We start from the raw sequence: 17,420 nt of genomic DNA, 5'->3' as shown, positions 1-17,420 counted from the left end.
CCTGTGAACATTAAAAATATGCTGGGGAAAACAGTCTGGGTTATTCCTGCCTCAGACAAAGGCAAACCCATATGTGGGATTGCTTTTGTTCAAGGACCTGGGTGCACTTGGTGGGTAATGCAGGAGGATGGGCAAGTCCGGTGTGTGCCTCAAGGGGATTTGATTTTGGGTAAGAATAGCCAATGAATTTAATTGTATTATATTAATAACTATCCAGCACTGTGTATTACCACTTCTATGGTGGCTATACATCTGTCATTGCAAGTCTCTGCCACTCCAGATTTGGGGCTCTGAACCTAGCTCCCTTTCGATTGTCACATTAACGAAGAATGAACTTTAAAAAAGCTGAACAAGTGCAGAAGTGATGGAATCAGATCTGGCTTCAACTGTAACAATCCAATACCACACACCATCTTTCCTGTCCTGAAGGACTGTTATGACAGATGGAGCCCAAGGTCATGGACTAAATGAACTCAACAGACTTTTATAGGGATGGTCCATAGACTAAGGGAATGATATCTGTGTATATATCTATCAAAAAATAGGAAAGGTGATGGGGTATTGGAAAGTGTGGGACCTGGCATGATGTAAATGGTATGGAATAAGGGGTGGAGACTGTCCTGGTTTTGGCTAAGATAAATTCATTTTCTTCTTAGTAGCTTGTAGTGCTGTGTTTTGGATTCAATGTGAGAATAATGCTGATAACACACTGATGTTTTAGTTGTTGTTCAGCAGTGCTTATCTTGAGTCAAGGGCTTTTCAGTGTCTCATGCTCTGTCAGGAAGGAGCTGCACAAGAAGCTGTGAGGGAGCGTGGGCAGGACAGCTGACCGGAACTGGCCAAAGGGATATTCCATACCATACAATATCATTCCCAGTATATAAACTGGGGGAAGTTGGTCAGGAGGGGCTGATAGCTGCTGGGGGATGGGCTGGGCATCAGTCAGTGTGGTGAGGAACTGTAGTGTGCATCACTTGTTTCTCTTGGGGTTTATTTCTCTCTCTCTCTCTCTCCTTATCAATACAATTATTATTATTGTTATTATCTTTTACTCTATTTCAATTATTAAGCTATTCTTATCTAAACCCATGGGTTTTACCTTATTTCAAATTCACCTTCCCATCCCACTGGGGAAGGGGTGAGGGGATTGAGTGAGCAGCTGCATGGTACTTAGTTTCTAGCTAGGGTTAAACCACTACAAAAGGTATCTTTTCTTAATTAAAAAAACCCCCTGAGATCAGTAAGTATATTTCCAGTTAGTATTTCAGACTTTGAGTACAAAAGTAAGTTATCTCTCCCCCCATTTTAGGTGTATATATAAAAAAAAGTGTTCAAATTCAACTACTAGGGATTTCGTTGGGGTTTTTTTAAACTACATGAAAATTGATAGCACAATGTTTCTGCAATGTTTCTACTTGGTAATTAACAAGGTTTTTTCAGGTATTTAAAGGAAAAACAAGATTATATTTTATATGTCACATCAGTAGACAACGTAGAGAAGCAAAGCCTGCAAAAACACTCATTTCAGTAGTCATTGCTATTATATGTGGAAGGCTTTCACCTACTCAAAGGCAATGGAAACATTTCAGTTACCTTGAGTGCTAAAAGGCTCTTGTTAATTTCCGCACCTTCCAGTCGAGTCTGCCTATCTGCACTAGAAGTATCTGCTCCTCTTTCATTGCCAGCCAAATCAATCAGAGAAAATTTACCATGCAATTTCCCTTTCCTTCTGAGAATAATCTGAAACACTGCATGGCTTCGAGATGAGTGTGCATTTGCAGATGTCTGGCCAGATGTCCTTTAACAAAAGGAAAGAAAGGAAGGACATATGAACAGGCAAAGGACCATATATGTTAAACACATTACCCTCAGAACATTAGTTTTTTCAGGGCAGAGTCCTGTGTTTACCTTAATAATTTGATGCACATAGTATAATTATACCTATTTTTCCAATTCTTCAAACAGGAATGGAAGATTAGTAGCATTTTACTACCCTCTTAAAAGCAAGAATAAGCAGATCTCCAAAGATTTCAGACTATCAGAGTTTATATGCAAAATGCCGCATGTGGTACTTTAATCAGGCAGCAATCTATCACAAGGCTAATTTTAAAAACAATAAAGCTGGATCGTAACAAAACCTCAACTTTTATACTTTTGTCACTACATATCAAGGCCTTTTAGAACTGAAGAATCTGGCAGCATTCCAGATTACAAGTGATGTGAATTTAAGTCAGTAAACTGGTTATATAATGCATGCAATTCACATCCTGTAGAAAAATCAGTTCATACTTCTCTCTGGCTGAGAAACTCCAAACTATCTTTATGCAAAAGATAGGCAGATTCCTTACTTGCAGCCAACATTACCAAAAATACCACTGTATATTAAAAAGCCATCACTATGAAGAGACACCAAAAAAAATCTTGTTCCAATTCTTTAATTTACAATGAAAAATTGGTGAAAGCTATAGGAGATACCTGCAGCTGTTGCCTATTTCAATAAGCTTAAGAACATCTTCAACACATTTGACTTCCCGTTCCTGTAATCCCACCACCTGGACTTGCTGTTTACCATCTTCTAACACTCTTAATTTTGTCTTCCTGTTCAACAAGTCAAAAACCTTGGGGAGGGGGGGGAACAGAACAGTTAAAGAGGAGCTTTAAAAGACATTTTTGCTTCAAATCTCATATCAAAATATGCAAAGCATTCCATGCACAATCCTGCTTGAGCAGGGACGTTGGGCCAGATAACCTACTGTGGTCCCTTCCAACCTGTAATTGAAAGGGAAGTGTAAAGAATTATTTGAAATAAAGCTTTTAGTACAAAAAGGAAAAAAATCTTTTGTAACAAACTCACAATCTTGTTTGTGAAAGAGAAATTCCACCTTCCTCACAAAAAATCAGGTACTTACCTTACCACTATAGATCTCAAAAAATGTTGCATATACTTGAAGTTCTAACTTCTTATAATTTGGCTTCTTTAGCATTAAAAAGACATCTCTAGCTGTGAATACATTTAAAAAATAAAAAGAAATGTAGTTATGTATTTTCATTTAGTGAAGACTCATTAATACATAGCAGTCTATTTTACAGCATGTCTCATACTTTGCAAGTGTAGCAGTCAATCAATTAAGAAACACTGCAGTTTAAACTGCCACATCACATTGGAAGATGCAAAAGACTCCAAAACTGTAAACTTAATTAATCATCATTTATAATTCTTACATTTCTTAAGTTATCTATAAATATTTACCTTACTGTGTAAAAACTACAGTCCTAGGAACTAATTTTTATGTTACCAAAGCTCCATTGTAATGCAAGATATGTAGACCCTTATGTTTGTACAACAGGAAGTAGAAATGTATTGACCTCAACTAATTTGCAAAAAGCCAACAGAACAATAAAGTCTCACCTGCAAGCGCATATATTCCTTTAGAACAATCTTGGTTTTTTCCTGAAAAGTCACCACCCATAGTCTAAATTAAAAAACAAAGACCAAATATACACTATAAAGATCACAGAATTGTAACTTACATATTTGTTACTTATTAGAATTTATTGGAGTGTATAATACACAAAAAGTGTATTGCTGACATGTAGAGGAAATACTCACATGGGTTTTTCCACTGCCTGTTTGTCCATATGCAAAGCAAGTGGCCATTCCCCTTTCAAATATGGTCTCTACTAATGGTCGAGCTGTAAACCTTAAATGTAAAAAACAACAGTATTTAAGAAATTTAAAATCTCACACTACCACAAGGACACTATAAATTTTAATGCCAGAAGTGATAAAACTGGTTCTGAACTTTGAGAGGCCAAAGGACATCTCCACATTAATTACTGAACTAAAGAGGCTACCAGCTCTAAGGCATTCAAATATCCTGAATAATTGGAGAAAAGCTACAAGGTGTTTCCCATTTATTTTACAAAAATATTAACTTTCGTCAAACCCTGAGAAAAAGAATTTTCTTGTTTTAGTGATGCAACATGACACAGTTTACTACATGGAGTTTGGAGCTCCCTAAAGAAGGCACCATTATAAGATACAGAAGTAGGACAGTGCAGCAGTTAAATGCTTAGATTTTGCCAATACAAAAAATCCACTATAGTTTTTGCTCCCTAAATCAGCTTGCAAGATTAAGTTTAGAAGACAAGTGGTCAAAAACATTGCATATCTTAATATTTTGAGAACATAGTTATGCTGAGACAAGGCTCAATAAAATGTGTACCCAAGATCATCAGAATGGAAAAATCCAGTTATCCCTTAAGCATTATTTGATGTGTCAAAAATATTTTTCAAAGTATAATTTTTCTATTTTAGAGAATTAATTTTTACTTAAATAAATGTAGCTATTACTCCTAATTCAGCTGCTTATCACCATTACTTCATGAAAACCTCCAAAAGGAAAGGGTAACCTTATGGAGGGCTACCTCCACCACATGACTGAGGCAAGAGTCTCTCTTTCTAAACTTTTTCCAGGTGTTTACAAATAAAGTATGTTTAGTGACAGAAACAAGAATGATTGTTAACAGAAACACTGAGGTGTTACAACCTCCTTTCATTCCACTTTGGAACAAACACATCACTTACAAAAACAATATGGGTAAGATTGAACCATTCAGCAACAGAGGGTTATGAAAAAATCTAAGTTTAACCAAATCATCAATTTTCATCAAAAATGTACCAGATGATTCCTGATCAGCCTTAGTCTTTCTTTTTTGCATCCTCCAATTATATACCTTTTTTGTCCTCAAGAGGATATTCCCAATCAATTTCAGGAAACCTATCCACCTAAGAAGCACATTCCATTATCTCTGCTTAATTGAGTTTGAAATTATTTATTTTGCTGATTTATAAAAAATTGACTTAATTATATGTGTTTTAAAATAAGGCAAAATACAAACATGTCTAGAAAATTTTTGTAAAGCATTATACAACTTCAAATGGCACCATGTCAAAACAGTCAAGCTTTCCTTCTAGTAGAACCTTTATTTGCAATCTTGATCCTTTGGAAATATAAACCCTGATTCTCCTTTAAAATTCAAAAGGGATTTAAGTTTTTTAATACTAAAGAAAACTTGCAACTCAGTGTTGCGGCTCATGGATTCAAAAATACTTAAAATACAGCTTAAGTAAAATAATAAGAAAATAAAGAGTAGTACATTTCTTGAGAATATTTTTCAGTATAGAAATATGAGTAATTTTAGCATATTGAAGAAAACTGAAGGAACTTGTCATACTTTTTTTCCCCCATTGTGACCCTGGTAGTTCTGGTTAGAGCAGAACATGATACCTATCTTCTTCGCAATTGTATTACTACAGGAGGCCTTGAAGTAGATTATCCTTCATGTAATAATCATTATTGTGCCATATGAGAGAGAGAAAAAAAAAAAGCCTGTACTGCTATACAGACTAGAGGTTTTTGTTTCAATATGAATACAAGCATATTTCAATATTCTCCCATATTACTATTAATTTATTATGCAAGTAATAAAAATTTTGCTGAAGATACTCAGTACAAAAACATAATAACGTATGTCAAAAACAGCCCTCACATTTAAACACTATGCTCACAAAGACAACATGAAAGAGGGAGATTACAGGAACTGGTTGTTAAGGGGGAGGAAAACTATTGCAAGAGGCTATAAGGAAAAGGCTAGACAGAAAAGCACAACTTGAGACAAAGGAAGGACATGGGGTGTAGGCCCCTTTGAGCCCTTCTGAGAAATGTCTCAAATACTCATAAATGAAGCAACTGGAAATAGCCAGGTGTTCCATGACATATGCCATATGTGTCCAAGGGATTTCCATGGGCATGATGGCCTGCTAATGGGGTAATAAGTTATCAGGTAAAGGCTCTCTCTCTCTCCTCCAGCCTCCAGTGTTGTTTCACTGCATCTCTAGCCAAGTATTCTTGAAACTGTGTCACTTTCCTCCCCCTCTTGTGTTGGAAAGTCCTAAGGGATACTGACTCTCTACCCAATAGGAGAGCCAGGACAGGTTCGAGCAGTGCCAAGGCAACAGATGTCTGGGAAAGGCCATAGCTCAACTGCAACCCTATTTGAAGATGTTATCTCCATGTGACAGAGGCACACCTCACCAGCTAGATCACTCTCCCACAGCTCTTTAATATCAAGAAAGAAAAGATACTACCAGTAGACAATCATTAGAGACAGAAATTTCCGAGGGCATAGCTTTGTGGTTTAGTTTTTTCATTAGTGTAAACTAACAGACTAAAAAGTTTTAACTTTTGCTACACTTCTCCTTTTACTTATATCAAGCATAAGACACAAGTTTTCATTTTCAAGGCCTTTTAATAATTCTCTTATCCACTGACAGGATGTTAGCATCTAACATCAGTCAGGATATGATGCCAACTTTGACTTCCTAATTGTTGGATTAAAACCAAGAATTAAGATAATTCTCTGTCCCTACTCCTTAAGGCTATGGGAAGCACTTTCTAAGCATAAGGAAAATTATCTTAATCAAATTCCTTTCTAATATCAATATTCTTTGCAAAAATATTTACAATACTTAGCGTACCAAGATTATGACCTGTTATGGTGTCTAACCTTGCCTGCTACTGTATCTAATCCATTTAGCAACTTGTACAAGGTAAACAGCTACTTCTAAACAAGTTTTTTAAAGTGTTGTGTACATTATTCTGTTTCAACTGTGGAAGCAAAACAGAAGAATAAAGGAGAAAATGAAGATCCAAATACTATGGGGTCTCTCTGTGCTCTTTCCCCACCCTCTCCTGATTTGTTTGCTTCCTGAGGAGGCAATACACACTAGAGCCTGGAAAGGTCTTGGAGGAGAACTGAGAGCAGGATTCAGGATAAACAGAGCTAAACCAAAAGTAAATAGGCAAAATAATGAAGTTAGCAATATACATATCTGATAACAGAGAGAATAGAAGTCCATGACCAAGGTAAGCCCACAGTTATTGACATCAAAGATATATGAGAAAAAAGATTCCCAAAAACCCCCATATACACATACCTGTAAACCATTTCATTAGGAGCCATGTCATCAAAGGCATAATCAAAACGAAAAGTTTGGTTTTCTAGGTACCTTGTTAAATCCACCTTTTGTTTTGGCTCATGTACCATCACAACATCTTTACTAGGAATTGTTATTACATCAAGGTCTTTCATTAAAGTTTCTATAAAATAAATGAAATATATATATTTAAGTAGCAACACATCACTATTTTTTACATATTTTCATTGTTTACACTCTAATAATGTCTCAGATAACACAGCTCCTCCAAGTAACAACACTGCAATGGACTTGGGCTTCTGATACCTAGATAGTAATATGCTAAGTAAGAGATTTCATTTTTGAAGTCTAGTTGTCCTATCTTACCAGGTGCTAGAAGGTAAAGAAAGGTTGTACAAAGTTGATTAGAAAAACTAAGAAAATTAATGATAGAACTATCATTATAGCTTCATTTTAAAATTGTCTTTTTATTTTTTCTAAATCCATAAAGTTACAGTCATATGTTCACAGCTTTCAAAAAGAAAAAAATTGTTTTCATTCTAAACAGACAGTTTCATTTTTGTATTCCTCCTGGAATCTCAAGTCTTTAATATAGAATTTCTCTAAAGTAAAATGCTTTCCTTAAATTATCTTGTAAGCAGAAAAAGCTGAACATGCTAATGATGTTTCCTATCACTAGGAATGAACAAAAGCCATCTAGATGCAATTTCAATAGTGAGTCCTCAGGTTATAATTACTACATAGCACTACAATTTATTGCTAATTGTTGTATGAGATATGACTCAGCAAAACAGAGAACCCAGTGATCCACGATATGCACAAAAATAATGATCCTTTCTGTGTACAGTCAGAATCACTAATGTGTCCTACTTGCATTTCTATGTAAAATTTCTTAAGACATGCAGTTCAAGAATTTGATGTAGCTCTATACAATCAGATAGACATCTTTTCATCAGTTAAAATGCTGATCAAACAGCACAATGGTTATTATTGCATGACATTACACACCAACAGAAATATGCATTCAAGTCACTATATAACCAATTTTTCAACTGCACTGCAATAAAATAAAATGCAATTATTCTGCAGCAATCACAGAGAATAAATAAGGAATAATGGTGAAAAGATCTATATAAAGGTAATTTTTTTTCAGAAAAAACTTTAGTTAAAGCAGTCAAAAGCTGTTTTTTCTTAAACAATTGTTTGGAGTAAGACATTTACCTGCTTCCAGCTATTTGTTATGACAATCTGTATTCCTTGCTGATGAAAATTTGAAATAGTGTCTCTGAAATCCACCACACAATTATATAATTTCTCAATCGTAAATATATGTCACTGAAATAAAATCTTAAAATGTCAGTCTGAAGACCTATGTCCTGCAAAGTCAATCCACAAAATGATTGGTGCTGAGAACACCTAAAGACTTTGGTGATAATTCTGTGTTTGTGAGACTAACAGAAATTGATTTATACACTTGGTTTCTATTAAATTATTTTAACATCTTACAGCATTTCAAAATACAGAACATGAAAGAGGAAAGATAATATTTTTGACATGTTATTGCAATAATAAAGGAAAAACTAATTATATTTTTCTCTTCAGGGTATTACACACTAACATCTATTTCTTTATATAATTTTATATAATTTTAAAATGTAGCAAGACAAATATTTTTTCTTATGAACTTTCAAAATTAAATTGAATGTTCTCAGAATACTGCATTATGTGGGTACAAGATTATCTTTATGGTTCCTCCCCAGCATAGATTATTTAATTAATATCTTTTTATTATAGTTTATTCTTTAAAATGCAAAATAACTTTAATGCGAACCTCATTTTTACTTAGACACTCATCTTCCTACCAACAACTCAGAGCTCTTTTTAATAGCTCCAAACCACTAATATCCAAGATATGCAATTTGCACAGAATCTAATTTATGCCTCATGACTGTTAATTGCTGTCAATTACTGTATTTTCACTTTCTCCACCTTCAGTGCAGGTTGAAGGTAACATTCCCCCCCAAATGTATCACATTTCTAAGTTATATTTTATTAAAGATAACCTCCAGTGCTAAAACAGAAACTGTTACCAGACTTGTATATTGAATGCCCTTATGACATAGGTTGTGAAAAATAGTTTCAATCAATCAGGTTTTGAGATTATGCATTCCTTTCAGATCAATTAAAAAAAATACAGGGAATAAGAAAACAGTAAAAGTAATAAACAAAAAAGGGAGGGAAAGCAGCAACATGGAGGGGAAAAAAATAAGACAAAAGAAAACTAACTATATACTAATATATGTTCTCCCTTTCCTATACAATTCTCCCATGTTCCTCTGGATATCCTCCAGATAACTCTCAATGTGTAGTTGGCAGTACAAAAATAATAAATGCATCCCATGTTTCAGAGTCAGAGTGATGTTCTTTGAGTCCTTAAGCTAAAAAAAACAAAGAGAAGGAAAGAAACATCTTTCAAAATGAAAATCAGCTTACTTTAGTGTTGGAGTCTGTTGGGGTTTTAGTTTAGTCTGTTTTTTTCTCTGTTAAAGGAATTTTCTCCCATATGCATGTTGCTAGGGGACAAATAGCTGTACTTAAGAAAGACAAAAGGGGAGTGGGGCGGACCTGGCTACTCCTTTGTCTACACCTGGGTGTGGGGTCAGTTCGCTCTGAGCGTCCGGAGAGAGAAGCTGCAGAGAAAGGAGCTGCTGCTTCTTTCTTTTTGGCCGTTCTTTCTTCCTGCTGGAAACAACGCCGGGACCCCAAAAGCCGCTTTTCCCTGCCCTGCTGGAGACCGAGCTGTGGCTGCCCTGCTCCGCTGCTGCTTCGAGCTTTCGCTACGCTGTAGCCCTGCTCGCCCTGCCTGCCTGGGCCTCCGTGGGTTTTTCCCATCTGGATACATCTCGTCTGCCACCCGGGATTTGCGTTCGTCCCTGCCGCTCCAGCCTGCCGTTCCAGCCTGCTGTTCCTGAGAGTCCGGGATCGGCTGCCCAGGGGTTTGTGAAGTCTTTGTTCCATCCCTTCCCGGGATCCCAGGGCACCGGTGCCGCGTGTGTCCCGAGCTCGCTCCGGAGCGCCCCCTGCAGGCGCGGGGGAACCATCGCACCTGCCCTGCTCACCGGGAGCCGCCAGCGCCCCTGCCGGCTGCGAGCGGAACTGCACCCGAGGGGAAATAGCCTGACAGCCGAGAAGGCTGGCACTGGGTTTGTGATTGCTGTTACTGCCATAGTTGTTGTTGTTTTGTTTGACTGGTTATATACATATATATATATATATAGTAAAGAACTGTTATTCCTATTTCCCACATCTTCGCCTAAAGGCTCTTGATTTCAAAATATAATAACTTGGAGGGAAAAGGGGTTATATCTGCCACTTCAAGGGGGGGCCTCTGCCTTCCTTAGCAGACACCTGTCTTTCAAAACCGAGACAGAGTCATACAGGCTTCAATCCAGATGCATTTGCAGTTCTTAATTTCCCATGAAAGTAAAGAACTTTCATAGAAAGATTGGGATTTAACTGGAGTTGAAAACCTAAATTTTTTTGAGGGGGGATATAGACTCCAGTCTGATCATCAGGCAGTAACAAAAAAAAGTTGTAAAGCGAATCATACATGAAAAGAAGTCACTAGGGAGTGATTCCAGTACCTAAAAATAATTGTTTAGTGACATTTCATATGCCCTAAGGTATCCTGCCCAGCCCCGAGCAGCAATTCCAGGCAGTACATGTCTCCAGTTTGTCTATAACCTGCTAGCCCTGCAAGGATATCTTGGACACCCTTGAGCACCTTAAATGTTAGAAGACACCAACATTCAGGCATCTGAATTGCACCCTTGATGTCTGATTGAAGACTTGAAAGCACAAATATACATGTATAAAAAAAAAGTGTAGGAAAGTTTTCATTTAGTTGCTCACTGATCAGGAGATCACTTAAAGATAGTTTAAAAGAATGGTGATCCTAACACAATATAAAAATACTGAAGAAATTACAATAAAATTAATTCCCAGATCAATTAAATGCATCCTAGATAACCTTGGGGAAAAATTACACACCATAAAATGGTGACAGTTAAACTACTTTTTTCCCCCGTCTTTACTTAGGTTATGATAAGTTTATAAATCTTCTGGGTGCCTCACACATATTGTCTAGTATAACAGTTTCACCTTTGATCAGTATTTCTAGATCTCTTTAATATAAATAATATTACTATTGGAAGCAGCTTTTCAGAGAAAAAAATTCCACAAAATCTTAAATGGCCATACCTTTTTTATTGAGTGGTCGTTTTCGTACACAAACACATATCCTGTGCTCATCAATCTACAAAGGAAACAATCTTTCAGTGAAATATACCCCAATTGCAGTTATACAATATTTTACTTCTATTCTTGAATAACAATATCATTTAAACAAATATAAATTTACAAGACAGTGAGTCATCTGAATGTGTAAAAGCCCCTCATGTCTGCACAGTAACCTAGAACTCAAAAGGGAGAACAATACATTAATAAAACTCCCCATACAGTGATCTGACTCTGCAGAGTAACAGGTATGTCTTGGAACATAGCAAGCAAATCCAGGTGTAACAGGGTAGAAATGCTATTGACAGAAATTGTCACAATATCTTTGATCATGCCCAGGTAGAATTCTCAGTCTTGAGGAGTACAGAAGAGTTAAAAAGCAGAATCAGGACCCTAAACCTCAGAAAGGCAAACTTTCAGTGCTAGTGTATGGGATCCCTGGGGAAACTGTTCTCAGAAGTAAAGGAGCAAATGGGAGCTGGGAGATATTTAAAAGACATTTTTTCTTAGGGTGCAAGAGCTCTCAATCCCAACACGCAAGAAATTGGGCAGAGGATGCAGGAGGCCAACTTGACTAGGTCAAAACCTCTTAGCCAAACTAAAACACAAAACCAAAAGGCATATGCAGTGGAGGCAGACGCATCCTGGGGAGATTAGAGGAATATGGGCTGGGAGTGCAGGGAGGGGATCAGGAAAACCAAGGCACAGCTGGAGTTGAACTTGGCTATTGAGAAGGGGGTTTATCAATAGTTAATATTGAGACAGCAAATGTTAATCACAAAACCTAAGCAGCAGGATTCGCCTTAATCTTGTCAAGATAAGAGCAAGATAAGAGGAACAAGATCTTTTGAAAACCAGCACAGAAACCGCTGAATCACCCAACGAAGGACTGCCCATGCTCCAGAAAGAAAGGTGAAAAGTGCATTGTGATGAAGACTACTGATCTTCATCAGAAAGACCCCTGAGGAAGAAGAGGAGCCTTCCTCAGTTCGACCACCAGGGTACACAGCGCACGCGTGGCATGTATGCTAATGATACTAATGACTTCCGAGAAGTAATTTGTATAACCACTCCTATCCCAAGGAATGTGATGAATATTCATAAATTTTACCCATAATACTGGGCTGTATGGAGTGCTGTGTGTGTGTTAGGAGGAGCGATCCCCCACGCACCCGGCGCCGAATAAAGCAAATACCCACTTCTCTGAAGTCTCTCTTGGCCCGGTTTGGGGCGATTCACTATGGACATGAAAAATAACAAGAAGGGTTTCTTCAGGCACATAGGACAAGAAAGGAAGATGAAAGAAACTATAACTCCGCCCCAAAGAGTAAAACAGGAAACCTGGCTACTTGAGCCATGGAGAAAGTTTATGTACTCGATGAGTTTTTTGCCTTGGTCTTAACTGCCAGGTGCTCCAGTCACACTGCCCAACTCACAGAATCCAAAGGCAGGGACTGAGAAAATGAAGTACCACCCACCATAGGAGAAGATCAGATTTGAGACCAAGGAACCTGAAGGTGCACAGTTCCCTGGGACCTGATGAGATACATCCATAGGTCCTGAGGGAACTGGCTGAGAAAGTGGTGCTGGAGGTTAGGATTTTTCTTTTTTTTTTTCTTTCTCTTAGGGAATTTTCTCCCATTTGTTGCTAAGAGACAATAACTACCGATACTTAAGAGAACAAAAGATGTGGCTGGGAAGAGGAGAGGGAAGGGTGCAGCTGGCTACTCTCTTACCTGGGGAGTTTTCTCTTGGGAAGGGCAGAGATACCTCGAGATTTTGGCCGGGGGGTGAGGGGCTGGGCTCGGCTCCTCTCGCTTTCTCACTCTCGGCATCAGAGGAGGACGGTCGAGCTGTTGCTCACCGCGGGGAGAATCCACTGCCACCGCAGAGCCCAGCCCTGAACTGCTTCTTCCTTACCGTGGCTGAGCCTTTGCTCGCAAGAACAGCCGTTGCACTGGGACCTTATTAACACCCGACCTGACTGGAAAGGACCCTCACCATCTACTTGGGTGCCTCAGGGGAAAACCTGGGACCCGGACCCACTTCCCCTTCCGGGAGGGCGCATCTCCCGGCTGTGTTCGGGAGCCTGGCTGCCACTGCCCAGCTCCACCGGTTTTTATGCCACTGCTCCGGGTTCTTCACTACACTGTAACCAGCACCCTGTGTCTGCTGGGACACCCCGCAGCTCCTGCTACAGCTGCAGAGTTTTTGTTATATTTTGTTTGCCACTCCAGGGTCTGCTCATCCCTGCTGTTCCAGCTTGCTGCTTCTGAGGTTCCTGCTACAGCTCATGTCGCTATCCGGAGGGACAGGGGGACCGACTGCCCCCCAACCCCCCCCCCCCCCCGGTGAGTTTGTAAAGGAAGCCCCTTTTCCATATCTTCCACTGCCTGCGCCTGCCATTACCAGGTGAGAAAGATGTGTCTGAACTCGCGCCACAGCGCTCCTTGCAGCTGCAGGGGAATCAGCTCACCTGCCCTGCCCGGCTGGGAGCCAACAGCGCCCCTGCCGGCTGTGACTGTAACTACACCAAAGGGGAAAGTGCCTGTCAGCCAAGAGAAGGCTGTTATTGGGTTTTTGGTTTTGTTTGTTGTTGCTGCCATCGTTGTTGTTTGTTTGCCTTGTTATACATATACATACTTGTAAAGAACTGTTATTCCTTTTCCCATGTCTTTTCCTGAAAGCCCCTTAATTTCAAAGTTATAATAATTTGGAGGGAAGGGGGTCATATTTTCCATTCCAAGGGAGGTTCCCACCTTCCTTGGCAGACACCTGTCTTTCAAACCAAGACAAGTGGCTAAGCCACTGTCCATCATATTTGAGAAATTGTGGCAGTCTGGTGATGTTCCTATGACTGGAAAAGGGGAAACATAACCCTGATGTTTAAAAAGGGAAATAAGGAAGACCAGGGAACTACATACCAATCAGTGTCATCTCAGTGCCCTGCCAAGGCAGGGCCACCCAGAGCAGGTTACACAGGAACATGTCCAGGTGGGTTTTGAATGTCTCCAGAGAGGGAGACTCCATGCCCTCCCTGGGCAGCTTGTTCCAGTGCTCTGCCACCCTCAGTGTAAAGAAGTTCTTCATGATGAGGTGAAACTTCTGCATTTTAGTTTATGGCCATTGCTCCTCATCCTGTCACATGGCACCACTGAAAAGAGTCTTGCACCTTTCTCTCGGCACCTGCCTTTGAGATATTTATATGCATTAATGAGATCCCCACTCAGTCTTCTCTAGACTAAACAGGCCCAGCTCCCACAGTCTCTCTCCATAAGAGATGCTCCAGTCCCCTAATCATCTTTGTGGCCTTCCGCTGGACCCTGTGCCTGACAAACTTAGTGGCCTTCTACAATGGGGTTACAACATTGGTGGATGAGGGAGAAGCGACTGTCATCATCTACCTGGACTAGTGTAAAGCATTTGATGCTATCCCGAACAATATCGTGGTCTCTAAACTGGAGAGAGATTGATTTGACAGATGGACCACTTGGTGGATAAGGAATTGGCTGGACGGTTGCACTCAAAGAGTTACAGTCAATGGCTCGATGTCCAAGTGGAGACCAGTGATGAGTCATGTTCCTCAGGGGTTGGTATTGGGACCAGCGCTGTTTAACATCTTTGTTGGTGACATGGACAGTCGGATTGAGTGCACCCTCAGCAATTTTGCTGACGACACCAAGCTGTGTGGTATGGTTGACATGTTGGAGGGAAGGAATGCCATCCAGAGGGACCTGGACAGGCTTCAGAGTTGGGCCCATGTGAAGTTCATGAAGTCCAACAAGGCCAAGTGCAAGGTCCTGCACCTGGGTTAGGGCAATCCCAAACATGGATACTGTCTGGGCAATGAGTAGATTGAAAGCAGCCCTGCCAAGAAGGACTTGGAGGTATAGGTGGATGAGAAACTGAATATGAGCTGGCAATGTGTGCTCACAGACCAGAAAGTGAATCACATCCTAGACTGCATCAAAATCAGCGTGACCAGCAGGTCATTCTCCCCTTCTACTCTGTTCTTGGCAGACCGTATCTGGAGTACCGCATCCAGCTCTGGGGCTTCCATCATAAGGTCGTGAACCTGTTGGAGTGAGTCCAGAGGAGGCCATGAAGATGATCAGGGGGCTGGAGCACCTCTGTTATAGAGACAGGCTGGGAGAGCTGAGTATGTTCAACCTGGAGAAGAGAAGGCTCTGGGGAGGCCTTATAGCAGCCTTCCAGTACCTAAAGGAGGCCCACAGGAAAGATGAGGAGGGACTCTAGCAGGGAGTATAGTCATGAGGGGGAATGGTTTTAAACTAAAAGAGGAGAAATTTATATTAGATGTTAGGAAGAAATTCTTTACTGTGAGGGTGGTGAGGCACAGATTGCCCAGAGAACTTGTGGATGCTCCCGCTGTAGAAGTGTTCAAGGCCAGGTACATACATCAAAAAAATTGGAGACGCAGAGCAAAATTCAGAAGAGTAAAAATTTTCCACATCACTTGGATACTTACAGGATCTGCAGTTGTCAGTGGTCTATAATCCAAACTTCCCCTGAAATCTCTTATCATACACATAATTTCATAATTTGGGTTTGTAGCATCAACATCCTAGGAAAATAAGCAACAGAATTTCTTATATACTTTTTTCCTGAAATTAACTAATTTCAATAACTTCTAACTTTATTTGTAAAAAAAATACACATTAACTGAAATGTTAATTTTTCTCCAAAACACCATAAATGTCTCAACTTCAAGTTTAATGCCATTTTCTATTCTGATGGGGCTAATTTACTGGTCATAAAGCAAAACAATTATATACTTTCTATTTCATATTTTTGGTTGGCATGTATTAGAAAATACTTTTGAATTGAGGAGTCATTAAAATTCTGTTCAACAAAGAAACGACTACTGCTTTTTGCCAGAATCTTCACATTAAAGAAACACAGCTGAACAATTGCACAATAGATAACATACACAGTCAGTGCTTCTTAATCTGAGAAAAAAATTCGTCCAACAGAGAAATGGATACACTCTATTACACAGGTACAAAACACACTGCAGAGTACAGTGCAGGTGCCCCAGCCACTCTAAACACAATCCTGCTGCATCCAAGTTGGTTAAAGGAGGTTGATCCTACTTGCTGGTCCTGAGTTAGCTCCTACAGTTACTTGGATGCATTGGAAACTGTTCTAACACTCCTAGACCCCCCCAAAAAAGCAGAATCAATCCAAATGATACACAGAAGGCTATATTCAGGCACACAAGATCTCCTGTCCCTAAACCTGGAACCATGAGTATCTGAGTGAATGGAAATATAAGAGGCCATGCACAGAGCCCCTCTAAACCTTGCAAAGCCTGAGCTACTGAGCCTACTGTGGGCTGTGCTGGTTCACTGCAGAATCACGCAAATGTTCTTCCTGTCAGTTTTCCCTGCAACTATTCGTTTTTACCCCATTTCTGGACATGCTGCTGATGCCATGCATAGCCAGCTTTGGTGCTCAGACCTTACTGAACTTTGCATGGTTTCCCACAAATGAGCTAAAACTCCTTCTGGATCATATCTGATGACAGGCACTTTCAGAAAGTACTGCATTGGGGTTAATAAGCTGAAATGGAGCCAGCTCATGTAACCTGTAACACAGCTGATCCACACTTCAGACAAAACTGTGCCCTGGTAATCAGAAGTTGACTGTACCTTTAGGTACTGACTACAGTGAACTAAAAACTACTTATAGTAAGTCAATAATAAATGTATTCCTGCTGAAACATTTCCTTCTAACATTCAGAAAGGGGTATTGATTATTATGGAAAAGGTATTTGCCTAATGTTCTTCAAACTGTTTAAAGGTCTTGCCAACCAGAAGCCAGTGCCTGGCTAATTTTTGATGCATTTCACAACCACAACAGAATACACAAAGCAACAAAAAGCACAGATACATAGAAGTCACCAAGAAAACCAGAACTTGTTAATACAGAAATTTAAGACTTGGATGAAAAGGGTTGTCACAGAAGTGATAAAAAGAAAATTTAGGGTGTATTTAGCATTCAAAGATAACACACTGAGCTTTGATTATATCTTCCACACCCTGATTTCATGGTTACCAAACTGGCCCTGGATTAAAGAATTGTTCATAGTAGTTGTAATTAT

The 17,420-nt window shown here is 39.5% G+C and overlaps 1 protein-coding gene across 3 annotated transcripts in view; it reads right to left on the bottom strand.

The window, feature by feature from the left end:
* The window catches only part of LOC116437378 (kinesin-like protein KIF2A), a 193,649-nt gene that overhangs the window by 35,914 nt on the left and 140,315 nt on the right, over nucleotides 1–17,420 (bottom strand). For all 3 annotated transcript variants that reach the window (XM_032095045.1, XM_032095044.1, XM_032095047.1), the window contains exons 7-14: nucleotides 15,786–15,881; nucleotides 11,261–11,315; nucleotides 7,001–7,163; nucleotides 3,611–3,701; nucleotides 3,410–3,473; nucleotides 2,910–3,001; nucleotides 2,476–2,618; nucleotides 1,594–1,798 (exon numbers count right to left, since the gene is read on the bottom strand). In XM_032095045.1, coding sequence (XP_031950936.1) covers nucleotides 1,594–1,798; nucleotides 2,476–2,618; nucleotides 2,910–3,001; nucleotides 3,410–3,473; nucleotides 3,611–3,701; nucleotides 7,001–7,163; nucleotides 11,261–11,315; nucleotides 15,786–15,881 — 909 coding nt within the window. The remainder of the gene's footprint in view (nucleotides 1–1,593; nucleotides 1,799–2,475; nucleotides 2,619–2,909; nucleotides 3,002–3,409; nucleotides 3,474–3,610; nucleotides 3,702–7,000; nucleotides 7,164–11,260; nucleotides 11,316–15,785; nucleotides 15,882–17,420) is intronic.

The sequence above is a fragment of the Corvus moneduloides genome, chromosome W (genome assembly GCF_009650955.1).
Source record: "Corvus moneduloides isolate bCorMon1 chromosome W, bCorMon1.pri, whole genome shotgun sequence".
Taxonomy (NCBI): Eukaryota; Metazoa; Chordata; class Aves; order Passeriformes; family Corvidae; genus Corvus; species Corvus moneduloides.
Note: the sequence above shows the minus strand (reverse complement) of the source record. Positions and strands in the feature narration are given on the sequence as shown.